Source organism: Sorex araneus, chromosome 2 (genome assembly GCF_027595985.1).
Source record: "Sorex araneus isolate mSorAra2 chromosome 2, mSorAra2.pri, whole genome shotgun sequence".
Lineage (NCBI taxonomy): Eukaryota > Metazoa > Chordata > Mammalia > Eulipotyphla > Soricidae > Sorex > Sorex araneus.
The window spans coordinates 132,697,553-132,723,840 of NC_073303.1; the positions used below are offsets into that span (position 1 = coordinate 132,697,553).

Sequence of the window (26,288 nt, forward strand, 5' to 3'; positions counted from 1 at the left end):
TCGATTATTTCCCTCTCCCTTTTTTCCTGTATTATTTTTATTGTCTATGTCCCCTCTCCCCTTCACTGTTCTTACAATGACTGTGGGTCACTGCGTGCCTGTGTGGCCTCTTGCTGACCACAGTGCACACCTGGGCTGGGCACTGTCAGCCCCAATCGAGTTGGGCTCTGGGCTCCAGAACAGGGGGTCAGTACCCCTGAGCCAAGTTTCGGAAGCCAGAGGTTTTTTGGGGCTATCTGGCTGCACAAGGCAGGGCCCCTGTCCCCCTACATTGTGTTGTCAGCTGAAATTTTGCTTTACAGAGTATGTACAGTCCATTTGAATGAATGTTTCCCAGAGAACTTATGTTGTATTAACACTACACACCAGGTCAGCCTAACAGTTCAAATTAGTCTTTCTAGCTTTTTTTTTATTTTCCAAATAACAGAATTTTGTTACTAGGAGAAAATTGGCTATGAGAATTCTGAGAAATCGACTTTTTCCTTTTGTTTTGTGTTTGTGTCACACCTGTGGTACTAAGGACATATCCCTGGCTCTGCTCTCAGGGATTGCTCCTGGCGGCTCAGGAGACTATTAGGGCTGCTGGGGATTAACCCTGTGTTGTCTGCATGCAAGGCAAGGACCCTACCCATGGCACAGTTGCTCTGGCCGTAGAAATAGTTTTTTCAAGGTCTTTTGGGTTTGTTTGTTTTGTTTTTCTAACTTTTGAAACTAGAGAGACTTTTGTGATGCTGGCAGTTGAGTCAGTGAATACTACCTTCAGAAAAGATGCAGAGGGGCGGGAAGGAGCAGAGTCTTGCCTTGAGTGCAGCCAGCCCTGCTTTGGTCCCCAACATCTGATATGGCCCTCTGAGCCCGCTAAGGGGTTAATTCCTGAGTGCAGAGCCAAGAATAACCTTTTTTTTGAGGGGGGGGGCGGTCACACCCAGTGATGCTCAGGGGTTACTCTGGCTTTGCACTCAGGAATTACTCCTGGCGGTGCTTGAGGGACCATATGGGATGCCGGGGATTGAACCCGGGTCGGCCGCGTGCAAGGCAAACGCCCTGTGCTATCACTCCGGCCCCAAGAATAACCTTTTACAGCATCACTGGGTGCGGCCCAGAAACAAATGAACAAATGGGCTTGGGGATTCAGCCTGGGCCTCCTGTGGCTGAGCATGAACTCCAGCCCTTTGGGCCATCTTCCCAAGACCCTTGAGAATATTCTTTAGTTTTGGGGGGACCACGGGGTTAGATTTTGGGCCACACCTGGTGTACTCAGAGCTTACTCTTGGATTTGTGCTCAGGGATCATTCCTGGTGGGTTCAGAAGTGACAATATGGTGTGGGGCCAGGCTGCATCCGCTGCCCCTTCCAAGGGAAGAGAGGAACAGTCATCAGTGGTCCAGGCAGCGAGGGCAGCACCTGGCAGCAGTGCTGTGCCCAGGAGAGGGCGCTCTGGCTCCTCCTCGAGGCCTCCTGCTCTGCATGTCCAGGAGTTTCTCTAGTGGCATTGGAAGGAGACTGAAAGGAGAGTTTCCAAAGAGTCCTCTTGAGGAAGTTATTCAGTCCTGAGCATCCTGTAAATCTCTCTCCAATCGTAAACAAGTCCCTGCTGAGAGCCTTTCTTCCCAGAATTCTGCTCTGTAGATCAGCTGCAGTGGACAGCCGTGTGCCATCGCCATCCGGGCTGGGTCACCCAGTCTGTTGTACTGTTGTTAGCATGTTGCTCTGCATTGGGTTGTTTGCAGTGATCATGTGCTTGTTTCTCGACGATGTAGGATACTGGGGAAAAATACGATGTAGGCTACATTGGAAAAATGTTACTTCAATGTAGTTTTGATTTGCTTCTGAGTGAGGTGTTAGCACATTTTTTAGCAGTATTCTGTTCTGGTTTGTTATCCCATTAAATCAGAATGAAATAACAATTGAGAAGTTCTACAGGAAAAATGATACTTAAGCCCTGAAAGGTTTTTGGATAGTTTAGAGAGAGGAATGGTTCATTTTAGGGTAAACAAAAATTTGTCTAGTTTAAACTGTTGTTTCATTTTGGCTTGTTTTTTGGTCATCCCCACAGTGCTCAGGAGTTCCTCCCATCTCAGGGATGGGGGGACTATGCGGTGCTGGGGATTGAATCCAGGCCTCCTGCTTACAAAGCATGTGCTCACCCTTCAGCCAACCTCATTGGCGTATGTAGTATATATGTATATATTTTCAAATTAAATTTTTTTTACATTTTTTTAAATGGAAAGACCATGCTATACACCATTACAGAGTTGTTCATGATTTTCAGTCATACAATGTTCCAACACCTATTGATATATTTTTAAAGTAGTGTTTTATTTTCCAATCTTTACATGAATTGGTAAACACACAGACTATAGAATTATCTCATTACAAAGATATTTAATACTGGGGGTGATATTCTTCATAGACAATAGAAAGTTTGAAGTTACACATACAATTTTTGGAAATATTATGAAAAGCTCTATAAAAAATGGAGAGGGCTGGAGAGAGTCCAGGGGCTGAGATGGTCCAGTTGTGTGCAGCTGATCCCGGTGCAGCTCCTGCCACCAGGAGACATCCTGAGCACAGCTGGGTGTGGTCCAAAGAAAACAAAAAGAGAAGAAACAAAATGACCTTAAGTTAATTGTAGGGGGAGCACCCCAGCCGAGCTGGGAGCCCTGGAAGTCTGGGTTCCGGCCTGGCCTCTCATACGCAGGCGTGTCCCCGCCCTTTTGTCTCTCCCTCTAGTCTAGAAAAAACATTGTTATTGCAGGGATCATTTCTGGTGGAGCTCTGGACCATATTCGGTTCTGGTAGTCAAACCAAAACAGCATGCAAGGCAAGCATCCTACTTGCTGTACTATCTTTGACCCCAGAAAAAAGTATTTTTAAACAAAGTTTTAAAAATTCAAATAATGGAACAAACCTTTTTAGTTTTTAATAATATTTATAGGTTAAAAAAAAACCTTAAGTGATTGGATTTATTTTTTACTTGTCATGAATTTGAATTCCCCTCCCTGTCCAAAAAAAGCTCTAGTCAACTCTAGCGTGGCTTGATGCTTCTTCATCTTTTTAAAAAAGATTTTCTTGTACATTTTACTGTTTTAATACAGAGGAAAGATGTTTTTGTTTCTTTTTACTTTCGATTTAGAAAGAATTAGTCCAAAGAAAGAACACATTTTTTCCCCATTTGTTTTGTTTTGGGGTCATCCCTCGTGATGTGCAGGGGCTCTGCACCCAGGAATTACTCCTGGGAGTGCTCAGGGCACCATATGGAATGCCGGGGATTGAATCCAGGTCTTCTGCGTGCAAAACAATTACCCTACCTACTATCTTCCCAACCCCAAGAATAATTCTGTTTACACTCAGTCTGTACTATTAAAGAAGAAAAAATATTGCTCAGTATATTTTGAACATGCATTAGGCTTCAGCCAGAGAGGCCGGGGGTGAGTCACTAACGGACCTGCTGGCGTTTGGAGGCTGCCACTTCCATCTCTAGCACGGCTGTTAGGACGCCCGGTGCATGACAGGTGTGTGAGCACCACAGCTGAGCATGTAACCTTGACTTCACAGTCATGACAAAAAGAAAGGGGGATAGGCTGAAAGAGTCAGCATGCGGCTTGAGAGAATGCAGTTGGCACTCTTAGTACCTTGCTGTCTGTGGTGTCTTGTCTGTTGCAGAGACGTTTGGGAAGAATGTGGGGGTTACTTAAGCCTCAGTTATACTAGAAAAATACCTCTATTTTTCCTCTAAAGTTTTAAAAATAATGGTATGTTTTATTTTGGTTTTTGAGGTGTACCCACTGGTGCTCAGGGCTTTTCCTGGTTTGTGTTCAGGGATCACTCCTGGCAGAGTTCCAGGGACTATATGTGGTGTCAGGGATTGAGCATTTCCCTGGCCCTAAAATATTTGCAAAGTTTTGTAATAAAACATTTTTGTTGTATAAAACCTTTGGAATTCTGAGTGATGAGTACTGTCCATGCATTTATTCATTATTCTGCTTTGGGCCACACCTATCCGTGCTTGGAGGCTACCGCCAGCTCTGTACCCAGTCACTCCTGGCACTGCTCAGGGGACCACGAAGAGCCAAGTATCAAGCCAGGGTTGGCTGCATGCAAAGTGAGTACCTTGGCCCCTTTCATATCATTCCAACCGGCTGTCCACACATTTTATTGGTTAGGCTCACATCCAGTGGTGCTCAAGGCTTACTCTGATGACCCTTGGGGAACTGTGTGCCAAACACAGGCATGAACCAGGGCTGTCTGCATGCAAGGCAGTTGCTCTGACTCCATGACGTGTTGTAGGTGGAAAGGAATACCTAATTAGATTCTTTATTCGTTTAGGTGCTGATTCCATGGTGTTTGACTAACTCACATTTGTTTTAGAAACTTAATTGAAAAGTCTGTACTGGTAGTTTCTGAGTGTTTGGTTTATAGGTAAAACCTATATCCTATTTTTGTTGCCATAAATCCTGGAGAAAACAAATATTTTAACCCCTGTACTGTTTGGAAGGCGATGACCCCTTGTTTTATAGTGATAGCTCTGTATGCCTTTCAGCAACAATTTCACTTTTAGCAAATGTATACAAAGATACTTACAACTTGATTTGTTGCAACATTGTAAAAATTTAGTTCTGCAAACAAATGTCATTTACTAAGGGTTCTGATTAAATGCATAATAATTCTGCCATACATTGGGTTGCAATGCAGATATAAAGGATCTGTAGAGGGAACTGGGGAGGAAGTACGGTGGGCAGGGTGCCTGCCTTGCATGCAGCAGCCGGGTTTCATCCTCGTTACCGACATGGTCCCTGAGCTCCACTGGGAGTGACCCCTGAGCACAGAGCCATGAGAAAGTACTGGTATGACTGGGGATGACCCCAGACAAAAGCAAAATAGAACAAATCAGAGGAGCCAAGAAGATATTTCAGAGGACTGTAGCACAGTGCTCTCGTGCTTGAACCCTGGTCCCGAGTGCTCTCAGGAGAACCTCTGAGCACCATGGAGAGTGGTCCTGGAGCATCTCAGGATGTGGCCTCAACAAAACAAAAGCTTATCAATTTGATCCATATGTACTGGAAAAAAAGAAAAAAAAACAGGAAACTTAGGAAAATGGGTACAGAATAATGTAATTGTAACTAATTTTCAAAATAAAGGGGTTTGGGGGAGAAAAAAAATAATAAAGTTTGTGAGGCCGGAGAGAGAGCTGAATGGCTGAAGTGCTTTGCATGGGCGAGACCTGGGTTTGGTCCCTTACACAGTACGGTCCTCTTGCACTGCTAGGAGCAGCTCCTGACCTCCACTGGGTATGGCCCAGAAACACAGAAAATAAAAAACTGTGTGTCGGGGGGTACATAGATTGCTTTTCAACTTGTATACAAGACATGAGGGATGTTGTATATGAGATGTATACAAGTCGTATACAAGATGAGGGACTTCATCTCCTAGGAGGGGAGCTGGTGGCTGGGAGACAGAATTGAATCAGAGTCAAAAATCAAACTTTACTCTGCTATGCAGGTAATAACTTGATAGGGGCTCCTTTATCTTGGTGAGAAGAGAGTCAGACTGCTCTTTGCTGCATATTGGATTCTGTTTATTTGTGGGCCACACCCGGAGACGCTCAGGGCTTATTCCTGACTCCGCACTGAAGAATCAGTCATGACAGTGAACAGGGGACCATATGGAATGCTGGGCCAAAACCTGTGTCAGCATGGGCATTCCTCAAAAAAGTAGATATTGAGCTTTCATATGACCCAGCAATACCACTTCTGGGAATATATCCTAGGGGTACAAAAAAGCACAGCAGAAATGACATCTGCACTTACATGTTCATTGCAGCATTATTCACCATAAGCCATAATCTGGAAACAACCTAAGTGCCCGAGAACAGAAGACTGGTTAAAGAAACTTTGGTACATCTGCACAATGGAATACCATGCAACTGTTAGGAGAGATGAAGTCATGAAGTTTGCTTATAAGTGGATGGACATGGAAAGTATCATGCTAAGTGAAATGAGTCAGAAAGAGAGGGACAGACATAGAATGACTGCACTAATTTGTGGAATATAAAAAAACATTATGAGACTAACACCACAGAACAGTAGAGACAAGGGCCAGAAAGATTGCTCCATGGTTGGAAGCCTGCTTTATGTACCGGGGGAAAAGGCAGTTGGGATATAGGGACCACTAAGTCAATGATTGTTGGTGGGATCACTTGGGATGGGAGGTATGTGGTGAAAGTAGAAAAAGGACCAAACATAATGGCCTCTCAGTATCTGCATTGCAAACCAAGATGCCCAAAAGTAGAGAGAGAATAAGAAGGAAGGTACCTGCCACAGAGGCGGGGGGAGGTGTGGGATCGGGGTGGGGGATACTGGGAACATTGGTGGTGGAAAATGTGCACTGGTGGAGGGATGGGCGTTTGATCATTGTATGCTGAAACTCATTCATGGAAAGCTTTGCAACTGTATCTCACGGTGATTCAGTAAAACAAACAAAAGACCTGGGTGGCCCATGGAAGGCAAGTGCCCTACCCACTGTGCCATTGCTCTGGCCCTGACAGAAGGTAATGTGAACACACTGCAGGGCGAAAGTCAGATTTCTGTCCAGTAAGTGATTTGGGTCTGGGACCAGACAGATAGAACATTTGCCTTGTATGCAGCCAACCTAGGTTTGATCCCTGGTATCTCTTGTGGTCCCCAACACCACCAGGAGTGATCCTGAGTATGGAGCCAGGAGTGCATCCCCTGAGCACCGCCGGGTATGGCAAAAAAAACCAAACAAAATCAAAAACTTATTTGGCTTCTCTGCACTCGGGATGCCTCTGCAGTGCCACATCACAGCCGTCAGGCCTTGCCCTCTCTGCGTGTAGTGGGACTGACTAGCTGTCCCAGGCAGCTCTCAGTACTCCTTTTGTCCCGACTCGAGTCTTGTGTCTTCCTACCAGTCTTCATGTTCATTTGTAAATAAGGGGCACTTCATAGTTCTGGACCAGGTACCTACAGGGAAAGAAGACAAGTTTGTTCTTATTGTTTTGGGACCATGCCTAGGATGCTCAGGGATTAATTATTCTTGGCTCTGTACTCAGGAGTTAATCCTGGTGTTGCACCGGACTGACCATATGGGATGGTGGAGATCAAATGGATTGCCGCATGCACAGCAAATGCCCTATACTGTACTGTCTACCCAGGCAACGTTAATTTTTAAAATAAAAGAATTGGAAGTCTAAGCATTGTTTAGGTCCCATCATTTTGTGTGTGTGTGTGTGTGTGTGTGTGTGTGTGCGCGTGCGCGCACGCGCACACACAATCCCAGCCATCAAACTGATGGCCTGTCCTTGCAGGGGCTGCTTCCCTCTCTGTGGGCATCAGGCAGACAGAGGATCAAACCTGAGTTGCCCATTGATTGCTTGTAGTCACCTGAATTTGCTCTGAAAATGTATCCATCACACCTTCTCCAGCCATCCAGCCCATTTTTAGGTATGAGACCTAATTAAAAGAGTCTGAGGGGCTGGAGCGATAGCACAGTGGGTAGGGCATTTGCCTTGCACAAGGCCGACAAGGGTTCGGTGCCAGGCATCCATATGGTCCCCCAAGCACCGTCAGGAGTAATTCCTGAGTGCAAAGCCAGGAGTAAGCCCTGAGGATCACTGGGTGTGACCCAAAAAGAAAAAAAAAAAAAGTCTTAGAGCTTATAGAAAACAGATGTATATCTCCAAAATGTAAATGTGCTTCTAGTCACATTGCAAGTTTTGAAGGGTACCTATTATGTTAGCTGTAAATACCTGTGGCACAAATAGCTCTGTGTCTGGACTATCCCCCCTATCTGAGATAAATCAAAAATATATAGATGTATTTTTTTTCTTTTTGGGTTACTCCTGGCTCATGCATTCAGTAATTACTTCAGGCAGTGCTTGGGGGACCATATGGGATGTTGGGAATTGAACCTGGGTCGACTGTGTGCAAGGCAAACACCCTACCTGCTGTACTATCACTCCAGCCCTAAATCAAATATTTTTAAAAGGTTTAATTTGATTATCAAATTGGATTTGTAAATTTTGCTTTCTAAATTTTGAAAATATGAAACATTTACATTGATTAAGTAAAACCAATCTTTTTTCCATCCAGTGATAACCACAGTTACAATTTTGTGTTTTTATTGTGTGTATATATTTTCTACAGTATTTAAAGATATATTTGTGGTCTGGAGAGGTAGACCTACTGGCTGGAGAACGTGCTTTTCCACTGCATGGTCACTGGGAGGGGCCATAGCACCAAGCCAAGAGTACCCGCAGCATTACCAGCATGACCCCAAAATGAAAATAATAGAAAAAAATGTGGCCATGGGACTGGATAGCTAGTTTGGCAAGTAGGGACTTGCCTTGCAGGTGTCTCCCCACATTTGACCCCTTGCACCACATGTGGTCCTTCAAGCCCACCAGGAATGATGCCCCGAGCACAGAGCCCAGAGTAAGCCTCGAGGATGCCAGGCGTGGTCCAAAACCCAAACAGAACTGTGACCTGCAGTTTTTTTGTTTTTGTTTTTGTTTTTGTTTTTTTCCTGACTGAATCACCGTGAGAACAGTTACAAAGCTTTCCAATCTAAGTCTCGGTCATACAGTAATCAAACACCCACCCCCTCACCAGTGCACACCCTCCACCACCAAGAACCCCAGTATACTCCCCTTCCTACCCCTCCCCTCGCCTATGTGGCAGATGATTTCCACCTTACTCTCTCTCTCCCGGTTTGATCACATTCAATATTTCGACAAAAGATAGACCATTATTCCTTGGAATTTTCCCCAACATTCAGACCTGCCGAAAAGGCATCATCAGATAATTTGTTTTCTATTGCTGATATGAAGAGCATTTTGGATTTCTGATATTTTTTAATGAGTCTGGAGGGATTTCTAGCCAAAGCCAGGTTCCAAGATTGTTTTATGTGCCTCTGGGATCATGGCCGTTCAGGAGCCAGGAGCTGTTCGTGGGTGGCAACTCGGGGCCTCATTGGGGTGGGGAGAGGGGCTGGTTCCACCTTCCATCTCGTGAGGCGCCGTGTGTCACATCACTGCAGTCTCATACCTGGCTGTCCAATAGGTTCTGAAAAGATGGCAGCCCCTGCGGTGCCAGGAAGAAAAGGAGGAAGGGGCAAACACCTTTCCCCACCTGGGGTGGCACAGCGCCGTAATTCAGTGCTCAGTCCAGATGCGTTTCTGCTGGAAGCCGCTGGGTTCTGAGGTTGGTCTGTGTGCCTATGGGATCATGGCTGTTCAGGAGCCAGGAGCCATTTGTGGGTGGCAACTCGGGGCCTCATTGGGGCGGGGAGAGGGGCCGGTTCCACCCCCCATCCCGCAAGGCCCTGCGTGTCACCGCTCTCTCTAGTTTTGGGCAGGGGCAGACGCTAGATCATTTATTTTCCATTGCTTACTATATCAGGAAAGGTTGCACGTCCGCATAAGCAGCCATGCGGTTCAGACGGATAGTCCTGTGGCCACATACCAGAGCCATGCTTTTAGAAAGAAGCTCATGGCCGCTGGGATTCCATCTGGAAAAGGTGGGGAGACTGCACCTGCTCCATCTGGGGCTCCTGGAGATATCGGCTCGGTATGGAGCCCAGAGAATTCTCTGGTGTTGTGGTTGGTGCCTGCCAGGTTTCTTCACTCTGACCTGCAGTTTTGATGTTCGTGACAAGCGCTTTGCAGGTATCTTGCTCGGACCTCACATTTTTTATTCATAGCTACGCTTTGTTTTTTGTTTCAACCTGTAGATGCTGTGGTATGCAGTGCTGTAGTCTCAGGAGGGTCTTAGAGCTGCCCCCAAGTCGCCAGCAGCCCTCACTGTCCTCTCATGCTCCACTCCGCACCCGCAAGCCCCGCCTGGGCAGCTGCTTGTGGTCCTGTGTTGTCAGCCCTTGTTTGTTTCCTTGCTGTGGTTTTTAGTTTAATTTTTTTTCTTTTTGGGTCACACCCGGCGATGCACAGGGGTTACTCCTGGCTCTACACTCAGGAATTACCCTGGAAGTACTCAGGGGACCCTATGGGATGCTGGGAATCAAACCTGGGTCGGCCTCGTGCAAGGCAAACGCCTTACCTGCTGTGCTATTGGTCCAGCCTCCAAAATTCACACATTTTAAGTGGGAGCCAAGCAGTGTAACTTAGAATTGATATCCAGTATCCATCACGTAGAGGATAGGAAACAAACAAACAAAAGATGTGCACCATAGTGATCTTCAGACTGCCCAGCGGGTGGCCCAGATGGTGCAGCCAAAGGCTCTGTAGAGGGCGGAGGAGTGAGAGGGACAGAGTACTGAGCTGTTTCCAAGAAGAGAATTCTTTCTTACATTGGTTCTCTGTAACCTGTTTTACATAGTGAAAGCAAGTCAGTGACTTATAATTGCAATTTGAATTTTTTGTACTTCTGAGAATGAGTTATGCCATTATCAAATAGGCATGTCAGTGTCTTTTTATATAATTTTTGAAAGTTGACTCTTAATAAGTATTAATGTTAAATATCATAATTGCTTAATTATAATTAGTACAGTGTTAATAACAGTATGCTGAATATATGAATGTTGCTTCTGCTATGTCGTTCTTAAGGTTTCAAGGATAGGCCTGTATAGTGCAGTAGATAAGATGTGATCCCGCAGGCAGGCAGAGCAAGTGGGCAGCCTGTTTTGGTTCTGACCAGACCATACGGTGCCTGGATCCTGCCCGGAGTGAGGGCTGAGCACAGCCACCTGTGCCCCTAAAGTACAAAACAACAACAACAACAAAAGGTGTTTGAAAGTCCTCTATCTTCAGCTTTTTTGAAGAGCTTGTACAATACATTATTCTTGAAGGTTTAATAAAATTCACCAGTGAGACCATCTGATTCTAGGTTTTTGTTTTTGAGGAAAAATTTTGTTTGGTTTTGGGCCACATCCAGCAATTCTCAGGAGTTAATCATGATGCTGCATTCAGAAATTATAGTGCTCTAGGGACCTTGAGGGGTTCCAGGTATCAAACCTGGGTTGGGAATGGACAAGGTAAGCCACCCTACCTGCACTGTTTCTCCAGGCCCAAGAACATTTTTTAAAAATATCTGTTTGATTTTTTTGCCAGGCTCTGCCATGCGGGCGAGCTAGTAACAACAAATCTCACAATGGAGACTTACTGGTGCCCGCCTGCTCAAGCAAATTGATGAACAACGGGACAACAGTGCTATTTAATTTTTTTTATTTTGGTTCCTACTCAGCAGGCTCGGGGACCATATGTGGTGTCAGTGATTGAATCCAGGTCGGCCATGTACAAGGCAGTTGCCCTCCCCACGGTATTATCCCTCTGGCCTCTCTGTTTGATTGTTTATTCACTCTTGGAAAGTTGAATGTTTCTTCGGGGTTTTCTTAATTGAGTGCACAATGATCTTTCTATTTTTGTCATGGATCTTTGGTATTGCTCTTCTAAAATTCATTTTTCTGGAGGTATGACAGTTGGTAATAGTGTTCAGGGTGCCATTATACAGCTGCGGCTGTGACACCCAGCCCTGCGCAGAGTCCCCTGACCTCCCAGGGCAGGTCCTGAGGATCAGACCAGCCGCTGCTCTCTTCTCGTGGAGCCACATGCCTAGCTTTGCACAGAGTTATCTTTCGGTTGTTCTGTGGGGAGTAGGGGGGTGTTCCTCAGCAGTCCTCTGGGCCCACAGGGCCATACTCGGTAGTTCTCTGGGACGTTGCAGTGCCGTGGACGGAACTCAGGGCAGAGCCCAAGCTCAGCAATCCCCTGTGATGGAATTTTTCCTTTTTCTTTCTTTTTTCTTTCAGTTGGGGCCTCACCTGGCAGTGCTCAGGACTTACTCCTGGCTCTATGCTCAGGGTTCTCTCCAGCCAGTGATCAAACCTGGGTTGGCTGTATGCCGGCAAGCCCATTAACCTTTGCGCTCCTTAAAAGGAATTTTTCATGTAAACTAAACATATAAAGTGAGGGATGACAGATAGTTCAGAGGGTTCATGAACATCCTTTAGGTGCCAGAAGCCCTGAACCTGCGCCTGTCCCCTGAGCACCACTGGTTTCCAAAAACAAACCAGACTGGCCGGGGCGACCCACGGGAGAAGGCAGAGACCATTTGCGCTACTGGGTGTTGGGGCTGTGGAAATAGCTTTGGAGTTTAGGATTACTCTCAGCCAGCCTGGGTCAAGCCACAGTGCCCACGGCCCCAGAGCACTAGAACCCTGCCCTGAAGCCTACAGGTATGGCCTGATCCCACCCCTACACCCCAGCTCTCCCCACCCCCAATTCTCTAGCTTCAGGATTGAATAGCTGTAAAAATATTTCATCTATAATAATATATGTAGTAAATTTGTTTTATACCTAAGTGATCTTATTTATAACGGTTTATGTTCAAAATAGCATATAATTTGTGCAGTTACATTTGTTTTGAAAAAAATTTTTTGATTTTTTTGAATAAGAACTGTCACTGGCCCGTTGTTCATCGATTTGTTCGAGCGGGCACCAGTAATGTCTCTCATTGAGAGACTTATTGTTACTGCTTTTGGCATATCCAGTACACATGGGTAGCTTGCCAGGCTCTGCCGCGGGGGCTCGATACTCTCAATAGCTTGCCAGGCTCTCTGAGAGGGGCGGAGGAATCGAGCTCGGGTCGGCTGCGTGAAAGGCGGAAGCCCAACCGCTGGGGCCGCTCACTACCGAGATGTGACCCGAGTGGCACGTGACACGTGCAGCCTCTCCGTTGCTGGATCACCAGGATCCTGGAGGCCAGCTAAACTACTTTTGGTACCATCAGCTTCTTGCAGAAATGTCTCTAGACTGTGAACTAAGCCACGGTCCCATGCTGCCCCAGGAGGGGAAAGGTTTTTCTCTCTCGGCTTTTTCTTTCGGGGGTAGGGGGGAGGGGGAAGGCATCTTATAAGGACCACTAAAGAGAGGTACGAGCTTGCAGTGATGCAATTTTTTTTTTTTTTTTTTTTTTTGCTTTTTGGGTCACACCTGGCGATGCACAGGGGTTACTCCTGGCTCTGCACTCAGGAACCACCCCTGGCCATGCTCAGGGGACCATATGGGATGCTGGGATTTGAACCCGGGTCGGCCGAGTGCAAGGCAAATGCCCTACCCGCTGTGCTATCTCTCCAGCCCCCTGCAGTGATGCAATTTCTGGCAGAAATTTCACTGAACTTAGTTACTAAAATACTAATATACAGAAATCCAAAACCGCACGGCACATATCTCTTCATTCTCAGCAATGGAAAACAAATCATCAAATGCTTCCTTTTCAGCAGGTCTGATTTTGAGGGGGAAACTCCAAAGAATAATAGTGAGTTTTTTTGTGCAAATATTGAATGTAATCAAAGTAAACTGAAAATTATCAGCTACATAGGCGGGGGGTGGGGTGGGAGGGGAGGTATATTGGGGTTCTTGGTGGTGGAATATGTGCACTGGTGAAGGGATGGGTGTTCGATCATTGTATAACTGAGACTTAAGCCTGAATGCTTTGTAACTTTCCACATGGTGATTCAATTAAAAAAAAAACCATAAAAAAGAAATTTGGGCTATTGAACTTCTATGTGTTAGGTTTTACTTCTGAGGAAAGTGAGTCATTTATAGAAAATGCATGTATTTACAACTACTTTAAATGTTGTACAATTAATTTCTTGGGATTTGTCTTCTTTTCACTGACATTGGCTCTTTCTTATTTTTTTGAAACAGTGATCACATGGAAAATGTGTACGGCTACTTAATGAAGTACACGAATCTTGTCACAGGGTGGCAGTACAGGTGAGCTTGAGACTCCTATGTCATATCACTCTCTTAAGGGACCAGTGGAGTGAGACTGGTGGGTTTATATTCTGATATTGGCTGGAAAATATTTTAGAGACGGATTACCCACGTGCTCTGAGAGGCTGTCACTGACTGCCCTCTTACTGTTGCACATACCTAACTTGCCCACCAAGGTCTTTGATGTGACTCTTAGGTTCCAGTTAGATTTTCAAACTTTTCACCTCCCAGGCTCTTGAGCGTTTTGGAGGACAGGACCTGGCCAAGTTTAAATAACCAGCCATCAGGAAACAGCGAATATTTAAAACCAGTTCGTGTTCTCTAATATTTCATGGAATTATTAGTTGTAGTATAGAGGGATTAAATTTCTGTTGTTTTACATGGTGAAATATTATGTACAGAATTTATCATTGTAACCATTTTTGAATGTGATTTTTTTTAATGCATTCACTTTGTTGTACAGCCATTACTACCATTATTCTCCAGAAAATGTTATTTTCTCAGACTAAAACTATAACCAGTAAGCAGTTTTTGCCCATATTCCCTTCCCCAGTTCTTAAAACCCTGCTCTAAATTCTCAGAATTTGACTTTCCTTACCCATTGTATTTCTTTGGCCCCAGTTAATTAGAAATTTCTACTGTAGGTTGTGATGATAACAATAGAAGCTGAATTTTCCTTCCTTACTGACTGTAAAATGGTGCATAATATTTTTAAATGGTCTTAGTACATTTTAGAAGCATTCATGTAAATGATGCACGCCTGGCTGTCTTCCCTGGGGCTCCTCAGAGGGGATGGGCTCCAGCTTCCCTCCCCACCCCGAGCAGAGCTCCCAGCGGCCAGAGACCACCAGAACCTAGCTACAGCCATGCTTGAGGCCCCTCTCCACACGTTCGGACAGGCCTCATGCATGAAGGTACCGGCAGAGGAACTCAGGTGTGTGTAATCCCTTCAACGGCCAACATCCAGAGAGACTTAAAAGCAAGCTCCCAGAAGGTTTGTAGCCTACTTCTCCCTCTGGGAGAAACTGGCAATCTTCTGAGAGTTTCCTGCCCATATGGGACAGCCTTGCAAGCTTCCCATGGTGTATTCATATGCTAAATCCAGTAATAAGCTGGATCTCATTCCCCTGACCCTGAAGAGCCCCCAGTGCAACATCTTTAGGAGGGCCGAGTTGAGATAGACTTCTAAGATCCCAGGGAAAGGACGTAATGAGATGTTACTGAGCCTGCCCGAGAATCGGTGATTAACGGGATTTCGTGATTCGTGATTCATGTAAATGTGATTGTCTAAAAGAGTTTGGGTTATGTTTTAAGTTCCACCAGGGAAATTAAATGGGAGTGGCATGTGGTAAGTTGGAGGTGATAGGAGAGGTCAAAATTGTATATAAAAGCTGAGACAAGAAGGATTCTCTTAGCCTGGGCCTTAAGACTGAATGATAAATAGAAATAGAGCAGCCAAAATCCTGGTGAAGCACGAAGATTTAGTCACTCAGTTTCTTGCACACCTGGTGCCATGCCTGAGTGCTGCAGTTTTCTTGGAGAAACTGTGTGTGTGTGTATGTGTGTGTGTGTGTGTACACTCGAACTTCTTCTCCGGATTATACTGCCCTAGTTAAGTATTCAGTAGTAAGACACTCTCCCGAACTTCCTTGCTTCCACTTCCAGCTTGAGCCCTGCCCTGCCTGTGACTTCGAAGCTCCTTGGCAGCCACAGTTTCCACAAGTCATTTTTCTCACTGATGTACTTCCCATCAGAATATACTTCAAGTTTAATTTGCTTTTGATGATACTTCACTTTGTGAAATAAAGTTGTGGCCTCTTCCAAAGATTGCCTTCTTATTTTGGATTGCAAAAATTAGATAATTACTTTATTTTTCTTTTCAAATTATTTTTATTTAAAAGAAGTTATTTAGGGGCTGGAGAGATAGCACAGCGGGTAGGGCATTTGCCTTGCACGCGACCGACCCGGGTTCAAATCCCAGCATCCCATATGGTCCCCTGAGCATGGCCAGGGGTAATTCCTGAGTGCAGAGCCAGGAGTAACCCCTGTGCATCGCCAGGTGTGACCCAAAAAAGCAAAAAAAAAAAAGAGTTATTTAATTTTTTTAACCACTTAGGTGAAATTTCTGTGCATAAATTTTCTGCTAAATCTTCCATTTCCCTATTTTGTTTCTTCAGTTTCTTGGTTAGACCAACTTGCTAAATAATTGCCCTGTCAGGCATCTGGTACCCTTCTGGGCACAAGAGCTTTGTTTTGTCCTCACTGTGTGGATTGTCTCACAATCCACAGCCTACACATCTTTAAAAAATATTTCTCTGTAAAAGGAAAGAGGCAAGAACTTTGGGATTAATCCATGTATAATGAAGTGTAGCCCAAATGACTGCATCATCGCCACTGTGTCCATGCATGAGAGAGACGGTGCATGTGACTCATTGCCATCTTGCCAGTCCCTTGTCATCATTACTGTGTATCTAGGTGGTGCCTTCTTTGTTGTCAAGTTTGTGGCAGTGATTTTGGAATGAGAAACATTGTTGGAATAGAGCTCTAAACATTTTATGCTTATACATTGGTTTGTCCTCTCTCCCTGGCCGCTGGGGGTTTTGGTGTATTGGGCTACACCCATCACAGTGCTCCCGAGACATTCCCATTCCTCTGTGTTTATTGGAATATGGCTCTAAACATTTTAGGTTTAACAATGGTATGTCTTTCTTCCTTGCAGTAGGGATCTTAGTTTTATTGGGTTACACCCATCCAGGCACTCCCATTGCTCTCTGTTTATCTGTAAACTCTTCTCTGCTCCCCCAAGTCTGTCACCTTTATCCCCTAATCAGAGTCTGTTGACTTATAAAGTCAGATTCTTCTAGGATACTGGATTTGTATTTGTAAGTGAAATATTGCTTTTCTCCTAATGTCCTTTGCATAGTTACTTTAGAGCAATGTCCTTTTTGTATAGACACAGAAAGACAGTTAATGCTATGCTTTTGTAACTTGGGAGTTAATTGACTCCGAATAATATTCACTCCTGGGCATGTGTTTTGTCGACATATGTTAAGCCTCAGTTGCCCTTAGTTCCTATCACCCAAAAAGCAAGGTCCTGACAAGGGACTGGATGGACCCAGGGCAAGCTGTGAGCTACCCTGGCATCGAAACAGGCCAGGCCAAGTGCCATAATACTTAACTATAAGTTATGAGCACAGTCATGGACAAGTCTGTCATGATCCATAGAGTAACAACTGGATTAGGACCCTGCTAGAATTAGGAAGGGCTCATCTGGCCTGAGCACTGTAGTCTGAGATCTATAGTGAGATGTCCCCAGGAGAGCCACCCTACAAGCTTAATGTGTCTCTTACTGTGTCCTCACAAAATGGCTAATATTATTAAGAAGTAAAATTAAGATGAATGTTTAAATGGTTTTTGGACTAAGGAAAGGTGAAACGCACCCCTAGAGGGTATTTCCCCTTAGGCGGGTCATCTTGCTGGATGAGAATTTGTCCTAGGAGACGCTTCCCCGGAGGGAAGGGCTTTACATCTGTTGATTGTCTGACAACACCTGTGTGAAGTTGCTACCCCAACCCCTCAGATTGGGGATATAACTAAGGATGTAAGGGTGAGGTAAGGAGAGGAGGATGGAGGAGAATCCAGGAGAATAAAGACAAGATTGGGATAAATGGCAATTGGTCACCACCCAGCCTGGCCCTATTTCCTCCTTTGTCCACCCCTTGCCATCGGCCGTCCAGAGTGGGGGAAGCAGCCCGAGAGCACTGCCTGCAGGCAGCGAGAGTGCCGTGTCTTATTATTCAGTTTTTGAGTACATAAAGCATATTCACAACAAATGTGAGATTCCTACTGTACTCTAAAATTTCTTTGAATTGACATATTTAAGAGATGAAAGCAGTCGTTTTTCTTTGATGTGAGTTGATGGTACAGTAGGCTGAGTGCTCACCTCGCAGGAGGCCAACCCAGTTCAGCCCCACCCGCCCCCAGCACTCCAGGAGCCAGGCCTGAGCCCAGAGCGAGGAGTGAGCCTGGTCACTGCTGGATGAGGCCCCCAAACTAGCCAGAGGAATTGTATGAAGAGGGCCCAGAGCAATAGTGTAGTTGGGGGGTGCTTGCGGGAGATCCCTGAGTGCAGAGCCGGGAGTAAGCCCTGAGCCTCACGGGCCAGCCCTCCCACTCCCCAGCCCATCAGAACAGAGCAGTCAGAAGATATTTCTCTCTTTTTTCGTTTTTCATTTTTGTAATGAACAACTTTATTGAACTTCACATGCTATATTAACATAATTTGCCCATTTATTGTTTGTAACTTGTAGTTTTAACTTGTGTTTTTTTAACTTGTTTGTAACTTGTGTTTTAGAATGGGTTTTAGAGTTATTGTTGTTGTCATGAGTTTGGGGCCACATGATGATGTGACTGGGACTCACCTGGGCCTCCAGCACGCAGAGCAGGTGCATCAGCCCTGTGACTGTCTTCAGTGCTGAGAAGAGTTCTCTTCCCTAAAGGACCTTTCTGTTTATTTGATGAGTTTCCTGTGTGTAGATCAATGATCTTCAGCTGTCTGTGCTGCTGTAACAGTAAAACACATTGGGTAGCGTATAACAAAAGAAAATCATTTCTCAGGGTCTACACATAGCTGCTAGGGCCCTTTCTGGGATGAAAGCTTGTTCCGGCTTTCTCTGGAGACGGGAGGTGCGGGGCTCTGGGGTCTTCCATGGGGAATCCCACTTGTGAGGCTCCCTCTGGACCTGCCTTCTAACCCCGTCACTGTGGGGCTACCTACTTATGTGGGGACACATCAGGACTACAGTCGAACCAGATGTATTTTTATCAGTGTGTGAGCATAAATTTGGAAATCAGAAGAATGCTAAAAAAGAAAAAAGAAGGAAAAGAACAATAGTCTATTTTTCTTCTCAGGCCGTTTCAAATTCTTGTGCTTCTCGTGTTGTTTGTTCTTTTTGTCTTCCTGAAATGAAAATCTGATTTCAAGGGGCTGGAGCCATAGCACAGCGGGTAGGGCGTCTGCCTTGCACGCGGCCGACCCAGGTCCGATTCCCAGCATCCCATATGGTCCCCCAAGCACCACCAGGAGTAATTCCTGAGTGCAGAGCCAGGAGTAACCCCTGAGTGTCTCCAGGTGTCACCCAAAAACAAACAAACAAACAAAAAACCAAAAAAATCTGATTTCATTCTCCAAGTTTAATGTGGTCAATATTGTTGCCTTGTTGCTGAAACTATGGACATTGGACTGGACTTTGGGCTTTGGCCTTCTAGGCCTTTGGACTGACTTAGACTGCCTGGTTTTGTTTGAGAAAGCACACAAACGTGGAATGCAGCCCTGCTCCCACTGTCACTGTCACTGTTGTTCGTTGCTCATCGATTTGCTCAAGTGGGCACCAATAACATCTCCATTGTGAGACTTGTTGTTACTGTTTTTGGCATATCAAATACACCACGGGGTATATCTGCCTTGCAGGTGAGATACTCTCAGTAGTTTGCTAGGCTCCAAGAGGGGCGGAGGAATCGAACCCAGGTCTCCCTACCCGCTGTGCTATCATCACTCCAGCCCAATTTCTTGGAAATAAGAACTTTTAGATTTTTTTTTGGTTTAGTTTTTTGTGCCATACGTGGTGGTGCTCAAGGTTTACTTCTGGCTCTGTGCTCAGGGCTCACTCCTGGCGGAGCTTGGTCGACCATAATGAGTTCCAGGGAATGAACCAGGGTCAGTCTCATGCAAGGCAAGCACCCTACATACTGTACTATTGCTCTGGCCCCAGAACTTCTGATTTTTTTTTTTAAATTTATTTTATTGAATCACCATGTGGAAAGTTACGAAGTTCTCAGGCTTATGTCTCAGTTATACAATGCTCAAACACCCGTCCTTTCACCAGTATCCATATTCCACCACCAAAAAAACCCCAGTATACCTCCCACCCCCGCCCCCCCACCCCCACTTGCATAATTGATAAATTTCACTTCATTTTCTCTTTATCTTTACCTTGATTACATTCCATATTTAAACACAAAACTCACTATTGTTGTTAGAGTTTCAACACAAAACTTGTTGGAGTTTACCCCCCAAAAATACAGCCCTACTAACAAGGAAGCATTTGATAATTAGTTTTCCATTGATAAGAATGAAGAGATATGAAGTTTAGGATTTCTGTATTTTAGTAATTAAGCCCAGGGAGATTTATGTTGGAAATTGCATCATTTCCCTTCCTGGGGCAGCATAGGGCAAAGGCTTAGTTCATAGTCTGGAGACATGGCTGCAAGCACTCGCTGGGACCAGAAGTAGTGTAGCTGGCTCTGGATCTTGGTTGTTCAGTAGCAAAGCGGCCGTGCCAAAGCATGGCCACCCGGGTCGAATCTCGGCAGAACGCGAGCCGGTATCGCCCCGGCCCGAGACTGCCTGATTTTTTTTTTTTTTTTTAAAGAAAAAAGATTTCTTTGGTCCAGTGGGTAGGGCGTTTTCCTTGCATGCGGCCAACCAGGGTTTGATCCCCGGCATCCCATAAGGTCCCCCAAGCACTGCCAGGAGTAATTCCTGAGTGTAAAGCCTGGAGTAACCCCTGAGCATTGCTGGGTATGACCCAAAAAGCAAAAAAAAAAAAAAAAAAAAAGAAAAAGAAAAAAGATTTCTTGTATTGCTTAAATTAGTATTTTTTCCTAAGTTGATCTACAGCCAAATCAGAACCTCAAGTTCTTTTCCAAAGCGTATTTGTATTTCATCATTTCGTTTTAAGTTTCTTACCTTTCTGCATCTCCAGTTGCAGTCTTTTCATTTTTAAACAGGACAAGTAATCTTTTCATTGTGACCTATTTAATGATCTTACTACAAAATCTTTCTACCCTGACATACTTACTGTCTATTTCACTGATTAAATCTTAGATTCACTTTTTATCTAGCATTTAGTTAGCTTCATATTCATAATCACTTTTGGTTTGCTGCCAATGAATTTTAAATAAACATTCTCATGACCATTGTCTTTGGGCAGTTTAGCTATCCCTGTAATAGAATTCCGGATGAAATCTTCCTCTGCCGGGATACTCTGTTTCCTTTTGGCCTTGTCTAGACTAGACAAGTTTCTTCCCTATCAGATGCCTCTCCCTCAGCTGAAGGTTTATGTCTTTAATTAAAGTCACCCAATTGTTCAATAACCTTTACTGCTAAGAAATTCCAGATATTTATTTAATGCTTCTGAATTTTAATTTTTCATAGCAGAAACTCCAAAGTGCATAAATCTGTCATTGGAAATTTGGTTAGCTTTCATTTGCTGGGGGAAATGCTTAAGAATTATGACTTTTCTTTTTAAAAATCATTACAGGTTTTTTGTTTTAAATAATGAAGCGGGGCTATTGGAGTACTTTGTGAACGAACAGTCTAGAAATCAGAAGCCCAGGGGCACTTTGCAGCTTGCAGGAGCCGTGATATCTCCCAGTGACGAGGACTCCCACACCTTTACTGTGAACGCTGCCAGTGGGGAACAGTACAAACTCAGAGGTACGGCTGAGACTCGAGAATTAATAATGGGACTTCCTTCTTCCCTTGAGAAGTTGACATACTCTCTTTCTTTCATTTGGATTTTGGAAATTGAAACTGCTATCTTTGATGTTTGGATGCAATATTCTTAATTCTGTGAATGCTTTAGAATTTATAAAACCTTTCAGTACATAACTTTTTCCCAAGTCGCATAATGAATGAATAAATCTGTTCTAAGATTAGCTCCTCCAGCAAGGGCTATAGCTGTGTGCTAGAGCACGCATGCTTCACATAGTTGAGCACTGAATTCAAACACCAGCGCCCCCTCCAAAACATATATATAGGCCCCCTTTTAAAAAATGTGTAGATGGATTACTAGTCTAAAATGCAGACTTCTTTAAAATGGTATCTTTAAAAAAAATGTCATGGATTTGTGTTTTGCCCCTTTTTGGTCTGTATGCATGGTTCCTTTGTGGTCTTCAGTGACTAATTTACATAATTGAGGTTTTTTTTGTTTTTTTTGCTTTGGGGGTCATACCCATCAATGCTCAGGGGCTACTCCTGGCTATGCACTCAGGAATGACTCCTGGCAGTGCTTGGAGGACCGTATGGGATGCCAGGAACAAACCCGGGTCAGCCACGTGCAAGGCAAACGCCCTACCTGTTGTACTATCGCTCCAGCCCCTAATTTAAATGTTTATTAAAATTAAGTTTAACTTGTGTTTAGATAAATTTGATTTGTGCAGGAGTTTGTGTGTTTTTACTTAATAAATGGATGTGTAAATAGTAGTAGTGCTAGTTGAGCACTAGTCCCCAGCAGTATTGGGGACACATCATATTCTTCAGATGTGATAGGTTTATATAAGAAACTTCAGGCATTCTAGAGTTCTGTCCCCCTGCTGTGAGACTTAATCCGACTCTGAGCAGCCGCAGCTGGCTTTGCCTCAGGCCTGTCTCTGGCCTCCCTTAACCTTCCATACAGGCCTTTTCCTTTAAACAAAGCGACTGATCTCTGATTGTCAGTGATTGGTTATACAGTGCTATCGGTAACTTACTGTATCCCAAAAACAAATATCAGAAAGAAATAACCTTTAGAATTGTTTTTATCAGCCACAGATGCTAAAGAGCGACAGCACTGGGTAAGCAGACTTCAGCTATGCACGCAGCACCACACTGAGGCTATTGGGAAGGTACGTGGATTTGTTGTCATTTTGGTGTTTGTTCTTTGTTTTTGGGTCACACCCGGTGATGCTCAGGGCTTACTCCTGACTCTGCACTCAGGAATTACTCCTGGTGGTGGTAGGGGGACCCTATGAGACGCTGGCGGTTGAACTTAGTTGGCCACATAAGAGGCAAATGCCCTCTCCGCTGTGCTCTCTCCAGCCCCATGTGCATGGGCTCTTATATTAACATACCAAATGGGCAGAGAATGTTAAAAATTATCTTTTACAATTTTATGCACAGATCATAATATTTACCATTCTAAACTGTACAATTTCTTGTTTCTTCATGTATTTACAAGATTGGGCAACCATTGCAGTGATCTAATTTCAGACACTTTTTTCTCACCCCCCCAAATCATCTCCATGTATTTTTTCCTTCCCAGGTTCAGGGCAAACACGAATCTGTTTCCTCTTCCTGTAGGTTTATTTACTCTGGGCTTTCCACCTAAATGGAGTCATTCATTGTGGGTTTTTTCAGGGGTGCTCAGACTTGACTATTGACTCTGTACTCAGGGCTCACTGCTGGTGGTGCTCAAAAGTCTCTCTGGGCCCAGATTGAACTTGAGTTCAGCAGCATGCACGGCAAGCGCTCTCCGCAACACTGTCTGTCCATGTCTGGCTTCTTAGACTAAACAGAATGTTCTCAGGGTTCATCATGTTGTTTCTTTTCTTTTTCTTTTTAAAATTTTATTGATTTTTCTTTTTTCTTTTTGGGTCACACCTGGCGATGCTCAGGGGCTTCTCCTGGCTTTGCACTCAGGGATCAATCCTGGCGGTGCTCAGGGGACCATGTAGGATACTGGGAATCGAACCCGGGTCGGCCGCATGCAAGGCAAACGCCCTACCCACTGTGCTATTGCTCTAGTCCCTTAATTTTTTTATTGAATCACTGTAAGATACACATTTACAAAGCTGTTTGTGGTTGGGTTTCAGTCACACAGTGTTCCAACACCTGTCCCTTTACCAGTGTGCATTTACAAGCACCAGTGACCCCAGGTTCCAACCTCCGGCCCCCCCCCCCCACTTCTCTCTCTGCTCTGTGGCAGGCACTTCTCTCTCTCTCTCTCTCTCTCTCTCTCTCTCTCGCTCTCCCCCTCTCTCTCTCTCCCTCTCTCTCTCTCTCCCTCCTTTTGGGCATATGGTTTGCAATAGATACTGAAAAGTTATCATGTATGTTCCTTTACCTACTTTCAACACTCAGTTCTTGTCCAGCGCGATCATTTCTATTATTGTCATACTGTTCCCTTCTTTATCCTAACTGCCAATCTTCCCCCAGCCTGCCCCCCCCCACATACACTTGTGGCAAACTTTCAACTGTTGACCAGTCCTCCTGGCCCCTGTTTTTCCTGGCCTTGGATATTAGTCTCATACTATTTTTTTAAATATATATACCAGAAATGAATGCAGTCATTCTATGTTTGTCCCTCTCCTTCTGACTCATTTCACTCAGCATGATACTGTCCATGTCTTTCCACTTATAGGCAAGTTTTATGACCTCATTTTACCTATCAGCTATATAGTATTCCACTATGTAGATGTGCCATAGTTTCTTTATCTGTAGTCTGTTCTTGGGCACTTGGGTTGTTTCCAGGTTCTGACTATGGTGAATAGTGCTGCAGTGAGCATAGGAGTGCAGATGGCGTTTCTGCTGTGTGTTTTTGGCCCCCTGTATGTTCCCAGGAGTGGTATTGCTGGGGCGAATGGGAGCTCGATGTCCATATTGTTTTCCAAGAAAGCTGGACCCGTCAGCATTCCCACAGTCGTGTTGTTTCTTGTATTTTCTTTTTGTGGCCAAATGATACTCTGTTACTCGGGCACACTATTTTATCCATCCATCGCTTGATGGACATTGGGTGGTTTTCATTTAGTGGCTATTATGTTCATGTTCAAATTTTTGTATGAACACAAGACTTCAGTTTTATTTTGTTTTTTTACAACACTTAATGAGGCTTTGGGATCTGAGAACTGTTAATTATACTTTGCATGCGTATGTCATTCCAACAGTACCCATCACCAGAGAGCCCCTTTCACCCACTGAGGTCCTAGGCCTCCTGCCACCCCACTCCCCTGAGGGTCAGTCCTATAGGCAAAGAGGTTTCACCTCTGCAGAGCCGAGCCTGTAGAAGTACAGCTGTGGACTCACATGATAATTAGTTCTCTGTGAAATTTTTTTTTAAGAACTGTGAAACTACGCATGATTCAAATTTCTTCATTTTCCTTTCCATATTTGTACTTTTTTTTTCTTTCTTTTAAATCATAGACATCCTAATAGGAGTCAAGTATGATATTCTGGTTTTTATTTCATTTCTGTTGTGACTAGTAGTATTGAACCTATTTTCATGGTCATCTGTATGGTTTTGTTTTGCAGTGCTTTTATTTTTTATGGTTCAAGGATGGCTTTATAGCTGAGCTCTGAGGTTAGAGATGACTGAAAACTAATATATGGGAATGTAGTTAAGGAATGCCATCCCAAAGTGATAGCCTAGCTTAAAATAAAAATCTTCCTTATGTTTTTCCCTATAGGCAAATTGGGAAATAGATTTTGATTTAGGCCTTCATTCTAGTCTTCAGGAAATCCAACACACAAGGTCTTATTCATACAGGTAGTGCTAGTTATTTATAATAGTCTAGTTACTGTAATAGTCAGAAACTAATAGCTGTAAAAATGTTAGAAAATTTATTATACTAATTACGTATTTCTACTGTCGTGGTGTTTCAAATTCTGAAATTAGAAATTTCTTTTTGTTTTAATATTTTAAAGATGTGAATAAGTATTTCTTGACAGCACAGACCTAGAATTTTTCATGTAAATTGCCAGTTTAATATGACATGTGTGAAATGCTAAAATTTTAATTTCTTACATTTTTGTCTTTGGGAACATTTTTGGACCCAGTCCAGTGGTTAATTAATTTTTAAAAAAACTGTTCATGTACAAGCCTCAAATGTATGATAAATTTTGGCTAGGGAGCTGAGTTTCTCGAAGGGGTAAGTCGCTCTGTCTGTTTGTCCAATAGAATAACCCTCCTCTGAAGTCACGGAGCTTCTCCCTTGCATCTAGTGGCGATTCTCCTCTGTCCCAGAGGCGACCAAGTCAAAATGCCATTTCTTTTTTTAATGTTGGACATTCCAAACTACAATCAGTGAGCAAAAGAACGCATTTGCCTCCAGACCATCTTGTGGAAGTCAGAGAAGTGAGTATAAATAAATGTTGTTAAAATGCACAAAATACCTGCTTGGTGTGGTCACGAAATTTTAAAAAATCTTGTTCATATCTCCTGCGGTATTTTCAATCTCATTTGAGATAACTTTTTTTTTTTCTTTTTGGGTCACACCCAGCGATGCACAGGGGTTACTCCTGGCTTTGCACTCAGGAATCACTCTGAGCATTGCTCATGGGACCATATGGGATGCCCAGGATTGGACCTGGGTTGGCTGTGTTCAAGGCAAACGCCCTACTCCCTGTGCTATCTATCGCTCTGGCCCCTGCTGAGATACTCTGAGGGCTTGAAGATTCCTGATGATGCATGGAACCCTCAGTTTCATCTCGGAGCTTAGGCATGTACATGGTGCACTACCCTTTCCCAGAAACCCTGGGTATGAGGCCTTCGGTTTGATTCCCAGCACCACAGAAAAATAGTATAGAAAAATGGGACAGGGGGATCATTGACGAGAGGGATGACTGTGTGGCCAAACAAGTGACTCTATAAGAAAAAAAGAAACAAATATACAGTTGTGTATGTGTGTAAGTAATCTCAATATTCTCCTTTTTTATGTAGCGTGTTCTTCGTTGCTGGTCCTATCTTGGTGTCCCTCCTTAACTAGAATGAAGGGTATGATTT

The 26,288-nt window shown here is 44.2% G+C and overlaps 1 protein-coding gene across 1 annotated transcript in view; it reads left to right on the top strand.

Annotated features, from left to right (window-relative positions):
• The window catches only part of OSBPL11 (oxysterol binding protein like 11), a 76,686-nt gene that overhangs the window by 11,462 nt on the left and 38,936 nt on the right, over positions 1 to 26,288 (top strand). The window contains exons 2-5 of the mRNA XM_055128858.1: positions 13,681 to 13,749; positions 21,072 to 21,247; positions 22,337 to 22,416; positions 25,464 to 25,640. Coding sequence (XP_054984833.1) covers positions 13,681 to 13,749; positions 21,072 to 21,247; positions 22,337 to 22,416; positions 25,464 to 25,640 — 502 coding nt within the window. The remainder of the gene's footprint in view (positions 1 to 13,680; positions 13,750 to 21,071; positions 21,248 to 22,336; positions 22,417 to 25,463; positions 25,641 to 26,288) is intronic.